At 37.1% G+C, this 16,836-nt stretch overlaps 2 protein-coding genes across 5 annotated transcripts; one reads left to right on the top strand and one right to left on the bottom strand.

Moving 5' to 3' along the window:
- Nucleotides 1-99: 99 nt before the first annotated feature.
- LOC144638065 (galanin receptor 2a-like) lies at nt 100-14,086 on the bottom strand. Of its 4 annotated transcripts, none has more exons than XM_078497167.1 (3): nt 12,341-12,469; nt 2,067-2,247; nt 100-1,466 (listed from the first exon to the last, which is right to left on the bottom strand). In XM_078497167.1, the coding sequence occupies exons 2-3, from the start codon at nt 2,239-2,241 to the stop codon at nt 562-564; spliced, it is 1,080 nt and encodes a 359-aa protein (XP_078353293.1). In that variant the 5' UTR covers nt 2,242-2,247; nt 12,341-12,469; the 3' UTR covers nt 100-561. The 4 variants fall into 4 exon arrangements, with proteins under 4 accessions (XP_078353293.1, XP_078353290.1, XP_078353291.1 ...); XM_078497164.1 differs by lacking the exon at nt 12,341-12,469 and adding an exon at nt 10,034-10,165; XM_078497165.1 differs by lacking the exon at nt 12,341-12,469 and adding an exon at nt 4,867-7,465.
- Nucleotides 7,834-16,083, top strand: LOC144638061 (tubulin beta-1 chain-like). Its single transcript, XM_078497158.1, has 7 exons — nt 7,834-7,980; nt 8,346-8,445; nt 10,044-10,152; nt 10,589-10,699; nt 11,270-11,727; nt 12,361-12,855; nt 14,851-16,083. Exons 2-7 carry the CDS (start codon nt 8,389-8,391, stop codon nt 14,983-14,985), a joined length of 1,365 nt encoding a protein of 454 aa, XP_078353284.1. The 5' UTR covers nt 7,834-7,980; nt 8,346-8,388; the 3' UTR covers nt 14,986-16,083.
- Nucleotides 16,084-16,836: the final 753 nt, after the last annotated feature.

Genomic DNA, 16,836 nt, shown 5'->3' with positions numbered 1-16,836 from the left:
AATGTAATAGATGTTGTAAAGAGAATTCAGATACTGCCCATCCTTGGGGCAGAAAAAACACTTGTAATTGTTATATTTTGGCAGAACAACAATAAAAATAGACGGTGCAAAGTGGACTGTCATGTTTATTCAAATCATATATTTTAAAAGTCATCTTATATACATATTATACCGATAGAAATGTAAGTGACAACGTATTGTTTAGTTTCGTACGTATTTATATCATTGGACTGACTAATAAGCCATTCTCTACATTCTTCATACAAAAGATGATGATGATGATTATGATGATGATGACGACGATGATGATGTTAATGATGATGATGATAATAAGATCCATTGTTTCAACACGATCGGTATTGAAGCACAACATGCTTCTGGGGTTGTGAATTAACTAACAAGTATTACAATTCAAACTTACTTAGGGCTGACTATTGACTAATATTAGAAATGTATACAGTGAAATAATTATATTAATTTAAACACCAAGTAATATATTAAACAAATTGTTGTGGTCTTTAAAATAAATTAAACATATAATATATACTTAAACAATTTTCTTTAGCCCAGGTCATGGCTATGCATAGCCAATGAAGAGTTTAACGCATGTTGAAATATCTGCACCTTGTCCCCTTCTAGAGAGTTACCCTTGGTAAATTTGACGCACACTGCAGACTGGGTCACGCGTTTTGGTTCCTTTAATGATATCTCATCTTTCTTTAAAATTTCACTGCAACTTGGGAGCAGTTCTTTTGCTTTTTTTCTGTAGATTTTGTTACTCAAAAGAAATATGCAAGGATTTAAGCATGAGTTAAACATGCACAAAATGACTGTTACTCTGTGCCATGGAGTGTTCAGTTGTACAACGTTGAGCTTAAACAGTAAATAGAAAAGCTGGTTAGGAAACCAACAAAGTACCATAACTAACGCTGTTATGGCAGCCATGTGTGTGACCCGTGTAAGAGCGACATAGCTACTACGACGAGTTGTTGTAAGGACAGCTGAACCTTTCATGAAATGATAGAGACGGGTGAACGTGATCAGGAGAATTCCCGCTGGTATCAAGAACTTGATACAGATCTCCACAACTCCTATGGCAGCTCTAGCTTCATTGCCGGCAAATCGGTTATTAAACACACACCGTTTAGTTGTGTTTCCACTGTGAAGGAAATACTTGGTCTCTATGATGTGCGTACTGTTCGCAACAAAGGAAATTATCCAAACAGTTATCAGATACTTTTGCACTCTGTGTGGTCTAAATGCTGTTCGATATCTTAAGGGACGGAAAACTGCAAACCAACGCTCCACTGCAAGTAGCGTGACGGTATACAAGGAGACAATTCCAAACGTGAAGACAAGAAATTGATTTGCCACTATGTAACAAAAGATTGCGGATCCGAAATTCTCGCCTGCCAATGCTGGTTGTTCTCCAATGATGTAAACAGGTGTTAAGAGAAGAAACATTCCTGAGAAAGAATAACTCATGTCAGTAACTGCAAAATACGTATCCTTAGAAATTAAGTTTGCATATTGGATAAAACATTTTACTGAAAATTAAAACTGTTTAACAATACACTTAAATGTTCAGTCAGTTTCCTCATCAAAAGGGCCATTACATAAAAACTGAAGACAATCCATAATTCTTAAGATTTTTATTTTTCATTTTGTATTCAGTTCCAGTGCCTCCTAAAATTACAATGTGGTAGTCCCTCAACTATGAGATATTACAGCATTAAAAGAAAGGTGTATACGATGCAAAGAAAATCAACTAACTCGGATTATCCGGGGGCTGGAGGTTTTATGTAGGACTTTGTTTTTTTTCCCTTTTTTGTGTGTGATGTGTGTGTAAGGGTCGCTTGTGTTAACCTTTCACCGTTAAACTGTTACGTTCAGAGATATAAAAAATTGACAGTAAGGATAATAAGGTCAGTGTCACATCTAATACAACAAGGGGCTTGAAATTGCTAAGAAGCTTTCTTGTTTTAAGCTAACAAATGTAAAAGTTGATCACGTTAACATCTTTACAGTTAGAACTGAGATAAAAGCAGTATTTTTAGTTTCCTTACCTGTCATCATATCAGTTATAGCCAAGCTAAGTAATATAACATGATACGCATTTTTCATCAACTTTCTATTGCGCACAATAAGCACAATGAAGAAAAGGTTTCCCGTGAAAGAAAAGATGGCGACGGCTGCAAAGAACAATCTTTGGCTTAAATCTCGATTGTACACCATGTGCATCACTTCCTACAAAAAATGTAATAGTATTATGAACATAAATATCATCAGAGACCCTTAACATCTTGCTCCTCATAAAAGAATAAATTCTATTAACGTAAAGGCAGACAGGAGAGGCAAATAGGAGACTATCCTAAATGAGCATAATAATAATAATAATAATAATAATAAAATAATAATAATAATAATAATAATAATAATAATAACCACCCAATCACAGCGCAGCAGCGTGCTTTATAAGTTCACGCACAACCAGTCGACCTTATCGCCTGATGAAGACTAGCAGTGTGCAGTCGAAACGTCGCGATCTACATCACAAGTGACACTACGTCGTGAGAAAAACGAAAAATACTTTATTATTAATAATAATACGTTTTCTAAAGCCCCCTTTCCCAAGTGTCCAAAGGCGCTATTTACAGGGTTAAAATTAAAAATTTGCAATTAAACATCAAAGAAGCTAAAAAATCCTAATATTCATCGAAAAGAAGTAAAGAGCGGCTAAAAGATAAACTAAAATAAACAGCTACCATTACATTATAAATTTAAAAAAGCACGCTTAAAAAGACCTGTTTTCAGCTGTCTTTTAAAAATGTCTAGCAATTCTGCATCCCTAACATGTTAAAGACTGTTCCAAAGCAACGGCGCAGCAACAGAGATAGCACGGGGGCCATAACTATTTAAATTCTTAAAATGATTAATAGAAGAAGACCACCACCATGTGAAAAATAGAGAAGTTAAGGAAATAAACGTTTCAAACTACCTTGTGAGTAAATTCGGGTGCACCAATTGTATAGGTACATGTAAGCTGGAAACAGTGCGGAGGAAAGTTCTAAAACTTTACCCGTGATGTCTGAATAAGGTAAAGTGATAATCAAATATATTGCATATCCGGCAGCAACATTGCTTCGAAAATTAAAAATCCATTTAAACCAATCAAAACTAACCAATGGTAATATAACCCTGGTTTAAAACAAATTTTAATCCAATTGCAATTATATCAAATTTGACATCAAATTATAGTGATTGTGAAATATTACTGAGCGTGCAATACAACATGAAAAAGATAATTAAAATGTAAAGAAGTGACTATTGTTATCAGTCTACAGGATGACGTAAATTAAGCAATTAAAGTTATTAAACGTGCGCTGATTAACTGACCACCCAGTCGTTGTTCTTCCTTTATTATTAATAACAAGTGATAATCATAATGGAACTGAGTACTTTATTTTCAAAAACTGTAAATTAACATGAATAAAATTATTTTTAATTTCATATTGCCGATAACTAACTCGGATATCATAAAATTTTTCAGATATAAGCAACATCCTTGTGGAACCAGTTATTTCACAAGTTCATGCACACATTGATTTTTTCAGCACGAGACTACTTAGTTTTACTGAGCCTTTTAAGTTTTTTAAATATATTATTTGCATTTTTCTTTTAAATTTCTGCATATGTTTTACATATATGTTACACAATGCACACATCGATTTTTTTTTTAGCACATGAGACTTTTTAGTTTTACTGATCCTTCTATTTTTTTTTTTTTTTGCATTGTTTTTTTTTTTAAATTTCTGCATGTGTTATATATATATATGTTATAAGGTTTTTTGCAAGGTGCTTGGGCGCTTTTGGAGGTTATCCTTCTGTACTAAACATTCTTCTTATTCTGTTATCTGTCATGATGTAGTGTAAATGTTAATAAGTTGTGACTAAAGTTTGTCATGTATGTAGTGAACATTTAACAAATAAAGTCTTCGAGGCCAGGGCGTGTTTGAGTTTCCATATGTAAAAGAAAAGTGACGCGTTAAAATTGAAGAAGTCATTAGGTTGATATATGTAGTTTAAATACAAGTAATTCAAACAATCCTTGTTTGATTCTTTAAGGAAAAGTTTCTTTTTTGTGAACAAACAATATAGGTAAAACTAATATTTTTTTCTATCTTTTTTTAAATGAGCTAGCGTTTGCAATGAAACTTGGAGTTATTAGCACATACATTATGAAATAATCACCGCATGCAGTTGAAAGGTTTCCGTCCTAAATTGTACGTCAATCATTGCATTGATGGTGTTTGATAACATTGTCTTATTCAAATTATTGCGAAGTCATGAAAGAACAGCTAAAGGAACATCTGATGTTCATAATTATTTGATAAGGCACGTACCTTAAAACAATTACCAAATATTAAATTTATTGGCGAGTTTTGCGAAGAAATTACATGTCTCCTTTGTATTATTTTTGTAATGACGGCACGCTGTTGTATTATTTTTAAGGTTTTCGTTGGTCACTTTCTTTTGTAGAGTAAGACGGTTTATTCAAATTTCGGGAAACTTGTCGATTACTTATGGTTTTGGTTAGAAAAGTAGAACAACTCTGTTCAGTGTAAAAGTCGCTTAAAGAAATACGTACTGTCCATAAGACTATTTAACAGAAGCGTTAAGCTTCGTAGGATACCACTCTACCTCGGACTCCGATTCAAAGCCAAATTTTACAACTGCCTACGATGTAAAAAATTTCTAAATAGTCTGTCAGTGAAAAAGGGAAAGCAGGGCCCGCTCGCATGGTGAATAGCATGGTGACCTAGCCGCCCTCGCCTAGGTCATATTTAGAAATATTGAAGTATTTACCATTTGCTCTCTCGATCTGAATCAAATACGATGATTTTCACCCTCGGTGTAGCACTTTTACGTAAAACCACGGAGAAGATGTAGAACTTGCCAAGCTAGCACAGTAATTAGAAGTTTATCTCTCAAATTCCCAACTATTAGGTTTTTTAGTGTCTTTTGTAAAACCGTACATGGTATGGGATCTTTAGGAGGCTCAAACCTCTATGGTGAAAGAAGCGCATTTGCATGTCAATTTTTCCCGCGTTGTCAGTTTTAAGTTTCACATTACCTGACTTGTTATTGTCAAGGAAATTGAAATAAGAAATGTTTACTTTTCTGAACAAAACGACGGTAGCAGCTGATAAGACGGCCAAGTGTGCAAAAGCCAAGTAAAGGAAAATATCATGCTTAATGAAAACTCATTTTATCGTTACTGCCAAAATTAAACAATCCTAATAAACCAAGGTCACGTTTCATTACATTGCAACCGAAGCCGGCTTCGATTGCAACATTCTTAAGTATTCCTTTCATTTGAAAAGTAAAGATCGCTTTATAAAAAAAATTAAACGCCCACTTTAGCGAGGTGAAACAGCACATTTCAAGTGTTTTTGCATATGATGACGTATACTCGCACAATTAGTAGGCAAACACATGTTCCCAAGTCACGACAGTTTTTATAACAAAAATCAATCTAGAAAGAAAAAAACGTCAAGTGCTGTTACCAGGTGTAACACGCTGCAGTGGTTAGTTTAATAAAGACTCAGCATACGGTCACTACTTTTCGTAACTTGACCTCAATTAAAACAAGCGAGGGCAGTGGACAGGGCAGTGCACACCTTAAAGTGTCAAATCTTTTAATTGACCTCTTCTAGCTTTGTGATTGCTTTAAAATGACAAAAATAATTTAAATGTTACAAGGTCCTGAAGGATTTAAGGTAACACTTCAAACTGCCCATCACACGTCGTTAATTTCTTTTATCTGTCACATCTTTATGTTAATCTTCCTTTTGATGAGAGTTTGCGAATCGAATTTACGGCGAAAGTTCCGACTTAGATTCGAAACAGCGAAGGCCCCAGGGCGTCGTTCTATAAAACTGAAAACCAAAACCCACAAAACGAATAAGTCACCAAACCTTTCCGGAGTGATAACGAATTTCAATTTTCTAGTTGATATATAATTTACAACGTTTAACCAACCTCGTTTCCATCTCGCCGTAGGGACGAATCAAGACTGGGAACGAGAGTGGCGAACACACCACCTGCTGGACGAACATTGCTGAGTTGATTTGTATTTCAGTTCAATACTGTTTCCAGCTGTTTGCATTGAAGCGTTTAATTTTATTAGCCTATTCCACGGGATGTATCCCCGTCCGCTCATCAAACTCACTCTGACGTTAGCGAGACTATGGCTCGACGTTTGAATGAAAGTCACATACCTTCACATCACAGTCGTGCATAGCGCGATGTTGGTCGATTCGAACGTAGCGCGGCCAAAACTAGTATCGACAAGCCACTTGCTTAAACTATGATACTGTGTCAATTGTTTGTTTTGTTTATTCAGTGCACTGAATACAACGATTTCTCAGTTAACTTTTTTAAAATGAGCTGCGGCACAAATGCAGTTAAAATGGATGTGACTTTTCAAATAAATTTTGAGTAACAATCTTGTTTGGGTCCTTTCCATTACCCAGCATGTTAGTCGTATTCTCGTCCTCAATCTCAAATCCCAGGGTTTAAGTCTGGTTTAAGGAGGAGGAGACCATGGACACTTCAGGCTAATTCTTCCCTCTCATTCAGAGCTTATTGTAAATTTTGTCAGAACATGCTTTTGATTAACCCGAAAAACTACTGTCATAGCTCAAAACTGCACTAGTCTGCAGTAGCAGCAGCAGCAGCAGCAGCAGCAGAAGCAGAAGCAGAAGCAGGCTTTTTCTCGGACTCTATGATAGTGACAGAGCAAAAACCTACTACTGCTGCTGGCCAAAATATGAATAAAAAGGCAAGCATTGTTTTAGGATGGCCTTTGGCCGTGTTTTTATGGAATCAACTGTTTTACTGCGGTTGGGTTGGTTTGAGAAAAACCGTTACGGTTGGTTTCGTTGATTAAATTTTCAAACCGGCATAAAACTCGGTTGAAACGGTTGATTTGGCTCAAGTTTCTCCCTAAAACCCTTCTTCAACTATATTCGGGTGAAATGGTCAACCAATATTCAACAATCCTTTAAACCAAAATAGAACTCGAAAACACGCAACTAACCTAACCAACCGAGAACGGTTGATGCCTGTAAAACGGCCTAACTCAACCGAAAACGGATGAAATGTTCTATTTCGATAGTTGAACCAAATCAACCAAAGCTGGTTGCAGTTGAAATCATTGGTTTAATAGAACAGGACCTTTGTTTCAACTTTACCAATAATTACAACTAAACAAACTGGGCCTTATGCGCCAACAGGCGCGAAGAGAAATATGATGGCCAAACAGTAAAGACAAATTTATCATATTCTGATTATTATAGCAAGAAGTTGCAGTTCGAAAAGCCTCTGACTTTTTCACTATTGTTGCTTTCACAGGCGGAAGTAAGTTTACACCGGAAACGACAGTAAAGCAAACGGTTACCGAATGTAAACATCACGGCCAGTTGTTTTGCACTGATTTTAGACAATAACTGGATTGCGTGTGGTTAGGAGTGCGTGACATTAACACCTTTTGATACAATTTACCAACGCAGAACCTTTAAAATGATTCAAAACAATCGTGATTTTTCTCCGCGGGTGAAGAATCACTCGATTATTCCTTGTAAACCAACTTTCGCGTGTGGCTACTCAAGTCCTTTGTTAGAGCCTCGTCACGTGACTCCTGACCAATAGAAAGTCGACAGCTCTCGAAAAAGCTTTTAGCCTGACAATTTGTTACTTTCGTTAGAAAAGACACCATGAATCGACCACCCCCTAATAGAAAGCAATCATGGCCGTCATCAATTATTCATTCAAAGGAACAATCGATAGAATGTAGCTCACTTCAAATATGTCCTAATGGCCGTCCAGTTTTTTCGTACTGTTATCCGATCCTGAAAAAAGACTTAATTACCTCTACCATGGTCATTTGCGTTTTTCATTTAGCAGCAAGTTCTCAAGGTAAGATCTCATTCATTCAAAAGAATCTTTTAAAAAAAAACGTTTTCTCTTTCTTGTCTTTGAAATGAAAATTTCACCAGTTCCTGTTACCGTTCAATTCATATCCTAGTTAAAGACTAACCTGGTTAGTTTGACGTTTGGATGTCTTTAAAACAACGTAAAGCGAGCTCCGTTGTCTATTGGCAGAAAATGACATGAGTAGGTGTTTAGTTGTCCATATAAAATCACGTTAAAGTGGCACGAAAGAATCGACAAATCCCTCCAAGTTAAGTAATAATATTTAATGAGATATGTCTCTGGAAAGGAACCAAAAACGCCAACCATTGAATTGAAGGCTATGTGAAACCTTAGATTTAATTCCACAGGAGTGAGCTGATCGACAGACTCCAAGACAAGGATACAAGTATCATGAGGGACATAGTTCATATTCAGGTTGGACAGTGCGGGAACCAGATCAGTTCCAAGGTATTTGAACACTTGTTTGATAGCGCTTGTATTATGAAGCCTTGACAAACGGTTGTAATATTACAAGGCATGCGGCTCAATTCTTACGATAGGAAATATATTCTTTGTGATTGTTTTCGTGCACAGAATCGAACAAAGTTACCGCAAGCCGAAGAGAAGGTTAAGGTTATTTGGAGCCATTTTTCACACTTTAAAATAATACGGTCTACTTCTGCCAGGCATAATCCGAATTTAGTTTCTACAGCACAGGCTCTCGTAAAATTTTAATTCTGCTAGATGGGTTTTTAAAAAATAAAGAAAGATATCTAACGTATAAGTCAAAGCTAGAGCAAAAAAAAAAAAAGGATAAACTCAACTTAAAGTTTAGATTGCCAGTGCTACTATATTTTATTTACATAAGTTTAGTCTATCTTGATTGTAGTAGCACACAGAGATTCGTTTTCTTTAAATAAAGTTTGCAAGTTTTCCAGCCCAGCAAGGCTGATGTAGAATTGCACGGTTTGTTAGACAGTAAAACGGATTTCCATTAGCTCCATAAAAAACTGCATATTTATTTATTGATGTTGGGACACGCTTTGACGGAAGCTTGCTCATTCATTGCGTATATCAGCTGAGCAGCACATCGAAAGCATTCGAGCAACACTGTACAGTTTAGAACTTGTTTAAAGACATGATCAATGAATTTCATTTCAGTTGTTCTTTGTCAATTAAACGCAAATTACCGTTGCGGTAGGGTTCACGTAGCCTTAAACAAAATTCAAATGAGGTTTGATTGATTGTTCACACACACACAAAATGACTGTGTCTACGGTGTATAAACGCTTCGGGGTACGCTAGCATTTTGTCATGTTCCCTAAATCTGAAAGGCAATTTTTAACGAACAGAAGCTGCAATATCAGGATATTTTCCTTTAGGCCACCTGCCAAATGAAGAGCAGGTCTCTTATTTAAAAGCTGTGTTAGAACCCTTCGCTTTTGTTCTTTCGTAGAGAAACTGGTCTAGTAAAAACAAATCAGAAAACAAACTTCAACAAGAACTGTCATTTTTTCACTAATAACAAGCGAGTAGTAGTCGAACATAATCATTGATATAACTGTCAGAAAAGTTAAAGATCACAGTTTAAGATATTTTAGTCTGAAGCAAAGAATTTTTTTGACTTTACTACAAGATAAAGATTCGGTCACCTGTAGCAAGCTTAAGGCGGTTGCTAATTCACCTGCTAAAGGCCTTAACTGAAATCACAATATCAGGTCTTTATATTGAAGTTATTTTCCCCTAAAGGCCTTCTCAAATTTTCGCCTTTATTCATTAATAAGCTACACATTTTTTAGTTTTAAAAACTGCTTGAAAGCAATTTTCTAGATAAACGAATAGAAAATAAACTAAACGTTTAACGTTCCAGCCGCAAACAGGGCATGCTTTATTGACTATAAATGACTCAAATATCGAACACTTAGGCGAATCGACTCGAATTCGAGATTTATACAAGTTTTAGAATTCACAGAAAAAAATCAAGGCCTGGGCAAAGCTTATGCATACTGTTCAGAGTTTGTTTTTTAGTTTACTCCGAGTAATTCGTTTTATTTACCTGAATGTAGTTTTGGGAAATGATCTCCGAAGAGCACGGCATAACGCCAGATGGATACTGCACAGGAAAAACTACAAATCAACAGGATAGACTCAATGTTTACTTTAACGAAACAGCGGGTGAGTAATAATTGCAATGACATTGCCTGCCTGGCGTTAGTTGATTTCAGATTTCATAAAAAGGGCCCATAAGATTTAATTTCGAAGGATGAACAGCTTAATAAAGCATATTCTCTTATTCCCTGAGCACTAGCTTTAAAAGTGATGTGTGTTTTATCGCGCACCAACTTAAGTGGCGGTCATTTTATCAAGTTATCAAGAGTTTGCGAAAAGTGCCCGCGAAGTTGCCTCTTTTAACCGCTAATAGCTATTCGATGATTTAAAGTATAAAATAATTGTTCACCTCAGTGGTAAATAAACAAAATCTGTTCAGAGAATATAGATCTCTGTTTCTTATTACGTGAGTTTTATTATGATCCTATCGAGATTAACGCACACCAAATGTATGTTAAAGAACTGTTTTGTGAAAACTAGATACTTTCTTTTGTGTATGTAGATGGCAGGTACATCCCGAGAGCAGCATGCCTGGACCTGGAGCCAGGCTCAATCGACTCGCTCCGTTCCTCAAAGTACGGAGGTCTTTTCAGCCCTGACAACTGCATATGCGGTGAGTTTAAAGGGGGATAGGGTGAGGGAATCAGGAAGGGGGTGAGAATGGAGGCGGGGAAAGGAAAGGGCGGGAAGCGGGTTTCCAAGGTCGCAACATTGCGTAAAATTTGCAATAGGAAGGAGCTTCACATATGTTGCACTTTCGACCCTTTATTTGCTCGAAGAAGCCGCTATTCTTTCTCTTCTTAGTAAATGAACGAAATACCGAAACAACTTTAAGACTTCTTCTCTTCTTTCTCTATATGACAGTTAATCATTTCAGTGTGTAGTACTGATTGCTACACGTTGGCACACGCCAAAATACAAAAGAGCCAGTAAAATTATACAGAACTTCTTGTTATTTAATTGGGACAGTCTTATTTTAATAAAGTTTTACGCTTTTTTGGTAAATGATTCGTGAAAGACACTGGTGTTTTCAGACTGTTTCCAGGGCCTACGTAGTCATCAGAACAATGCGATGGGTTGCCAAGTGCTTATAGCTGGTGATTTGAATGCGCGGTTACTTTATTTTGTTAAAAATTTGTTTTAACAATATTAATGAATGATTTTTGCTTAATCCCTGATGCAGGTCAGAGCAGCGCAGCGAACAATTGGGCCAAAGGATTTTACACAGAAGGTTCCGAACTTTTGGAATCAGGAATGGACTGCATACGAAAACTTGCGGAATTCTGCGATTGTGTTCAGGGTTTTCAAGTAGCTCACTCACTAGGAGGAGGAACTGGCTCTGGTCTTGGCTCGCTTTTAATGTCAAAAATTCGCGAAGAATACCCGGATAGACTGCTGAGCAGTTTCTGCGTGCTGCCTTCGCCAAGAGTGTCTGAAACAGTAACTGAGCCTTATAATGCGACACTGAGCTTTCATCATCTTGTGGACATTGCAGATGCAGCTATTTGTATCGATAATGAAGCTTTGTATCATATCTGTTCGAACGTTTTAAAACTGAAGACGCCCACCTATAGCGAATTGAACAAATTAGTGGCCACAACTATGGCAGGGGTTACGACATCGCTTCGCTATCCTGGTCAGGTACGAAACTTAAAAGCTTTTCTTCAAAAGCTTCTTGGATTTGAAATTCCCATTAGAACATTAGAATTTTTCTTCAAAACGAGTTTTCCTGCAGTTACCGCGCTCATTTTTAAGGAAACGCGTTCGGGAGTAAGCATATTTCCTAGATAAATAGGCTATTAGCAGTGGTGGATCTAGGGGAGGGCCCGGGGGGCCTGATCCCCCCCCCCCCATATTAAGAACAAATAGAGGCCCGAAGGGCCAATTATTTTTTTGAGAACGAGACCCCCCTTTTTCTAGGGTCTAGATGATCCCCCCCCCTCCCTTATCTGAAGGTCTGGATCCGCAATTGATTAGTCACTCCCTCGATAAATGATTTTTAAACATCAGTGAAAATGTATCATTTACTGAGTTTTTAACTAAGTAAATGATACATTTTCACCGATGATTAAAAGTTTAGCGTTTAAGAGTTCTCTTAACCAGCAACGAACAACAACAAAGTAATAATTGAGTGGCGCTTGAATTTGACGGGTTTGAAAAGACACTGTCTAAATATTCCTTATATGCAAGGGAACATACCCCGGCAATTAAAAAATGTTAAATTTATGAGTAATATTAAAACAAAGGGACTTACCGACGATTTGATCTCCACAGCTGAACGCAGACCTCAGGAAACTCGCAGTAAACATGGTTCCATTTCCTCGACTTCATTTTTTCATTCCTTCTCACGCGCCACTTATCAGCCAAAACTCGCAAAGCTACAGATCATATGGCATCTCTGAGCTAACAAGCAACATGTTTGGACCTCAAAACATGATGGTAGCTTGTGATCCACGGCAGGGAAGATACCTGACGGCTGCAGCTATGTTCAGAGGTCAGCTCGCTATGAGAGAAGTCGAGGAAACCATCTCCGAGATGCAAAATGCGCATTCGTCTTCTTTTGTGGAATGGATTCCGAATAATATGAAAACAGCCGTGTGTAATGTGCCTCCTAAAGGACAAAAAACGTCCGCCACCTTTCTATACAACAGCACCGCTATACAAGAGGCGTTCAAAAGATTCACAGACCAGTTTTCTGCCATGTTTAGAAGGAGAGCTTTCCTCCACTGGTATACGACTGAAGGAATGGATGTCATGGAGTTTACGGAGGTATTTTTGCAAGTATTTTTCTCTTTTCTGGGCCGTTTTTTTCTGTTTCGGTACTACGAAGTTCGCTTTCATCAGTATTCTCTTGCGTGGGTGAATATATGAAATCAAATATATTGTATACTATCTCTTTCTCGCTGCATAACGGGTATAAAATGAACCATTCCCAGCATGACCTGTTAGCAACAACGCTTCATACAGATCAAGAATCGTAGCTCAACGGCTCATAACCTGTTGAAGATTTGGAATTACACTGTGAAATTGTAATGAGTTCCTTTGTAACCGTTTTAGCTGCTATTTTTGACAGGTTGTCGTGTGAAATTTTTACAACTCAAATTATCAATGTATGTTTTCTTTGAGTGTCCTCATTCCATTCGGCTATCCAAAGCTCGACTGCCGAAATTGTTTATCAAAATACAATTTGTTTAAAGATCTTCCGTGAGCCTTTTGAAAACACCACTATATTTTTGTTTTAATTAAACTTCAAACAGAATGCCTTAAATTTTGGCTGTTACGTTTTTAGTTTTTTGTTCACCCGGTTTGATTCAGAAATGACAATTGATGATCCATAATCAAATATCAGTTTTCTTCAGATTTTTTAAAAATTTTCTTCAACAAATTTGAATGGTTTTCATCGCCGACTTAAGCTTACTTTCGTCTTTTACTGTTGTACAGTTTCGTTAAGAAGTCAAGAAATTGCTTTTTCGTTTCGGGTCTAACCGACTTGCGAATTAAACAAAATACTTATATCATGACAATTTTTGCAACGACAAAAAGAAAACGGAAAAATAAAACTATAAATAATGTCGAGATCACAACTCGTTCCCAACATATTATGAAGTTGACTTGACTTGCGTCAAAACTCCGAGCTTCATTGAAAATTTATAGCTAGCTGCGTTTATAAACGATGCTGAACTAGGCAGTTACAAGTAATTGAAAATTCCGGCTTTTGTGATTGTCTTTTCTAAATCTAATTGGGCTAAGAAAACTAAAAAATAAATGAGAAACTAACCTTTTTCCACCTTTCTCCATTCCTGTCATCAAGTCCCGCCGGTAAAAGCTCCGCTTGTCTTTTCCTCAAGCAACTTCTCGGTGCAGTTTGTTGGCAATATTCAAACCGTTGAAACAGCTATACTCCATGTAGTGTAGCACTCACTAGATATAGACCGCAATACACGAAGGGAAGCTTGAAAATTTGAAAATATCGAGGCAAAAAAAACTAAAGTAGCGACGCGTTTGTTCCAGCAAACTACTCAAAGAAAGTTTACTGAAGTTGTGACGCAACAAAGCAAAGTTCCCGCCTTTCCGCGCGCTTGCCCTAGCGATAGAACAAACGCTCTCATTGGTTATCTCTGTAGTATACAATATAAACACCTTTCTGATTGGTCAAATTATTGTAAGTTAAAATTTCCCGGATGATTACTGGACCGGAAGAAGGAAATACCCAGTGGAAGTTTAATCTGCAAATGAAAACTAGCGAAATCGACCAATAGCGAACAACATTTCGCCATCCTCATGACAGCATAATAACACTATTTTCATAAATGCTTTAGCACATTTGACATTTGACTGACATTTTGAACTTGTTATGCTGTTTCGAGGACGACACAACGTTCACAACTGATTTCGCTGATTTCTACTCCAAAGTGTTTCTCAATTACTCTATTTAAAAAGTTCAATTAGCACGATTTCTTAAATTCATTTCTCATTTGAAGTTGACTTCTGAATGTAAGATGCTTTAAGACAACAAAAACAAAGTAAAAAAAAGAAAGAAGGAAGGAAGGATGGATGGAATGAAAGAAAGAAAAGTCTACAGATTCGTATTTCATCCGCGTATGAACCCGTTGTAGTGCGAAAACAACCATTCAGCTCTAAAAAAAATCCCTCTCAAACGTTTATGTGAATTAAATTGTTAAAACCTTAAGACATAAGTGGGATTTTAAATCATTTTACGGGGAAAATAATTACCTGTTATTCTAACTCGTGTGTGAATTTCAGGCGGACTCTAACATGAATGACCTCATCGCCGAGTATCAGCAATACGAGGAGGCTGGACTGGATGACGTCATCTACAATGAAGAAGAATACGAAGAGCTTGTAGACTTCTCCAGTGATGGGTCAAATAACATTTAAATGAAAAAAAAAAAAAGAACAATAATCAATGTATGCATTGTATTATCTCGCAGTTTGATAATGATCATTCGAAGTAGTTAAAATATAAAGTTTCGCCATTTAATAATATGAGTATTATTAATTCAGTGAATATTTAATATAAATTTACTAATTTAGCTTGGTTAGGCATTTTCTTGTGTTTCAAGGTCTTTCAATCCTCACTGAGGCGAAAAAGCGAGATTTTGCTTGAAAAGACCACGCTTTTCGATGGAGGTAACTTAACACATTTTCGCTCTAAGCAACGGTTTTTGATGCAGCGAGACTATGTGAACCACTACTCTCCATATTTGTACGATTTAGCTATGAGTAAAAATAGGCGAAAACGAAGGGAGCCTTTTTGCCGATTAACTAATAGAAATTGCTGATAAAGAAAAAAATATAATAACAGAATAAAAAACGTATTTTCGTTAGCGGTAGTTTAAAAATATTCGACAATTTAATAGCTGAAGTTACAGGAATAGATCTTTATTTTATTTTATATTTATTGGTGATTTTTTTATTGTTTAATTGTTCAGTTAAAATGTTATTGCTTGCCTGTGAATGTAAATATTAAAGGAAAATTGCATTTTGCGAAACAATCCATAATTTAAGAGAATCGAGTAAGTGCCAAAAATTCTTACATAGAAATCCATCTATTAATGCGTAATTGAATACGATCGAGTTTTAATTTCTTTCCTTAATAAAGATTTAAGTTACAATTGTATTAATGTAGAATAAAAGTATTGCAATATGGTATATTTTAGTATATATTATTTTTCCATGGAAGATTTAAAAGGTGGTCATTTAGTGATGATGTTCTATCTTTTATACTTATATATTTACTTCAATGGAAACACACCACGCTATTGTAAGGGATAAAAAATGCAGCCTACAGTTTGGACGTATCTTCTGGTCGCTTACTCCCGCTGACGTCTTTTTTTTTTGGGAGTAAGCGTCGAGAAAAAACGTCTAAAGGCTAGATGTCGAAAATACCCTGAAAGGGAGCCCATTATACCCTAGAAATGTAGAATTATTATTATTATATATATTTAAAGCTAATAAAAAGTAAAATATTTATTACTGATGAATTAAAAGTTTAACACTTATGCTTTTTTCTTTCAAGAAAACTCGATGTTAAAATCAAAGGGCTCCTGAGCCGCTCATCTCTTTCTGCGGCGCCCGCCCCCCCTCCCGCCTTCCCTATCTCGCGGCCGGGCCCCCCCCCCCCCCCCTCCCCGTCTCCGGGGCGGGGCAGGATGGGCGGGGGTCGGAGGCCCCGGTCGCCGTCTCCTCCGCCCGCCGCTGGAGCGGCCCGCGCGCGACACGCCGACGCTAAGCCGTGGCCGCATCCGGTCTGGGGGTCAAGGGAAGAGATGGTGGTCCTCCTGCTGCTTTTCCGTCTCCACGGGGAGTCGGGTCGCAGCCTTGGGTGGTTTCCGCACGCGATACACTGATCACTTTTCCCCTCATGAGTTGATGGGGGGGGGTGCAGTACTCGGTCTCCTTCCGTCCACAATTGTCCCCTCCCTCACATCTGTTCACTTCCTCATTCATGATGAGAAAAAATGAGAGTAAGAGAGCAAAACTCTGTCCTTTCATTTTCTCATGAAGTTACTTCAAAGCTTCAAATGTATCTTTAAATGCTTTGGCTGTTTAATGAACAAATGCAATAAAACACACACAATGCATCAAGGAATAAGTTAAGTGAAAGTCAATAAATTGATATATTTACAGAGGAAGCCACATTATCTCTAGCTGGTTTTCGTGCAGGTCCTCTATGTAGGTCGAATTGGAAATGTTGGTTTATCGGAAGAGAGGAAAACCGGAAAAAAG

This window comes from Oculina patagonica, chromosome 14 (assembly GCF_052425735.1).
Source record: "Oculina patagonica isolate OP01 chromosome 14, crgOcupat, whole genome shotgun sequence".
In the NCBI taxonomy this organism is placed as follows: Eukaryota; Metazoa; Cnidaria; class Anthozoa; order Scleractinia; family Oculinidae; genus Oculina; species Oculina patagonica.
This window is presented reverse-complemented; position numbering and strand designations above follow the sequence as displayed.

Bases quoted from the DNA above. Each gene is read 5' to 3' on its own strand.
- LOC144638061 (XM_078497158.1), top strand. From the start codon at position 8,389: ATGAGGGACATAGTTCATATTCAGGTTGGACAGTGCGGGAACCAGATC. The intron at 10,700-11,269 runs GTGAGTTTAAAG...TCCCTGATGCAG, and splicing joins CCCTGACAACTGCATATGCG to GTCAGAGCAGCGCAGCGAAC. The intron at 12,856-14,850 runs GTATTTTTGCAA...TGTGAATTTCAG, and splicing joins ATGTCATGGAGTTTACGGAG to GCGGACTCTAACATGAATGA.
- LOC144638065 (XM_078497164.1), bottom strand. From the start codon at position 10,075: ATGCCGTGCTCTTCGGAGATCATTTCCCAAAACTACATTCAG. The intron at 2,248-10,033 runs GTAAATAAAACG...CATTTTTTGTAG, and splicing joins TTTCCCAAAACTACATTCAG to GAAGTGATGCACATGGTGTA. The intron at 1,467-2,066 runs GTAAGGAAACTA...ATTCTTTCTCAG, and splicing joins TATAACTGATATGATGACAG to GAATGTTTCTTCTCTTAACA.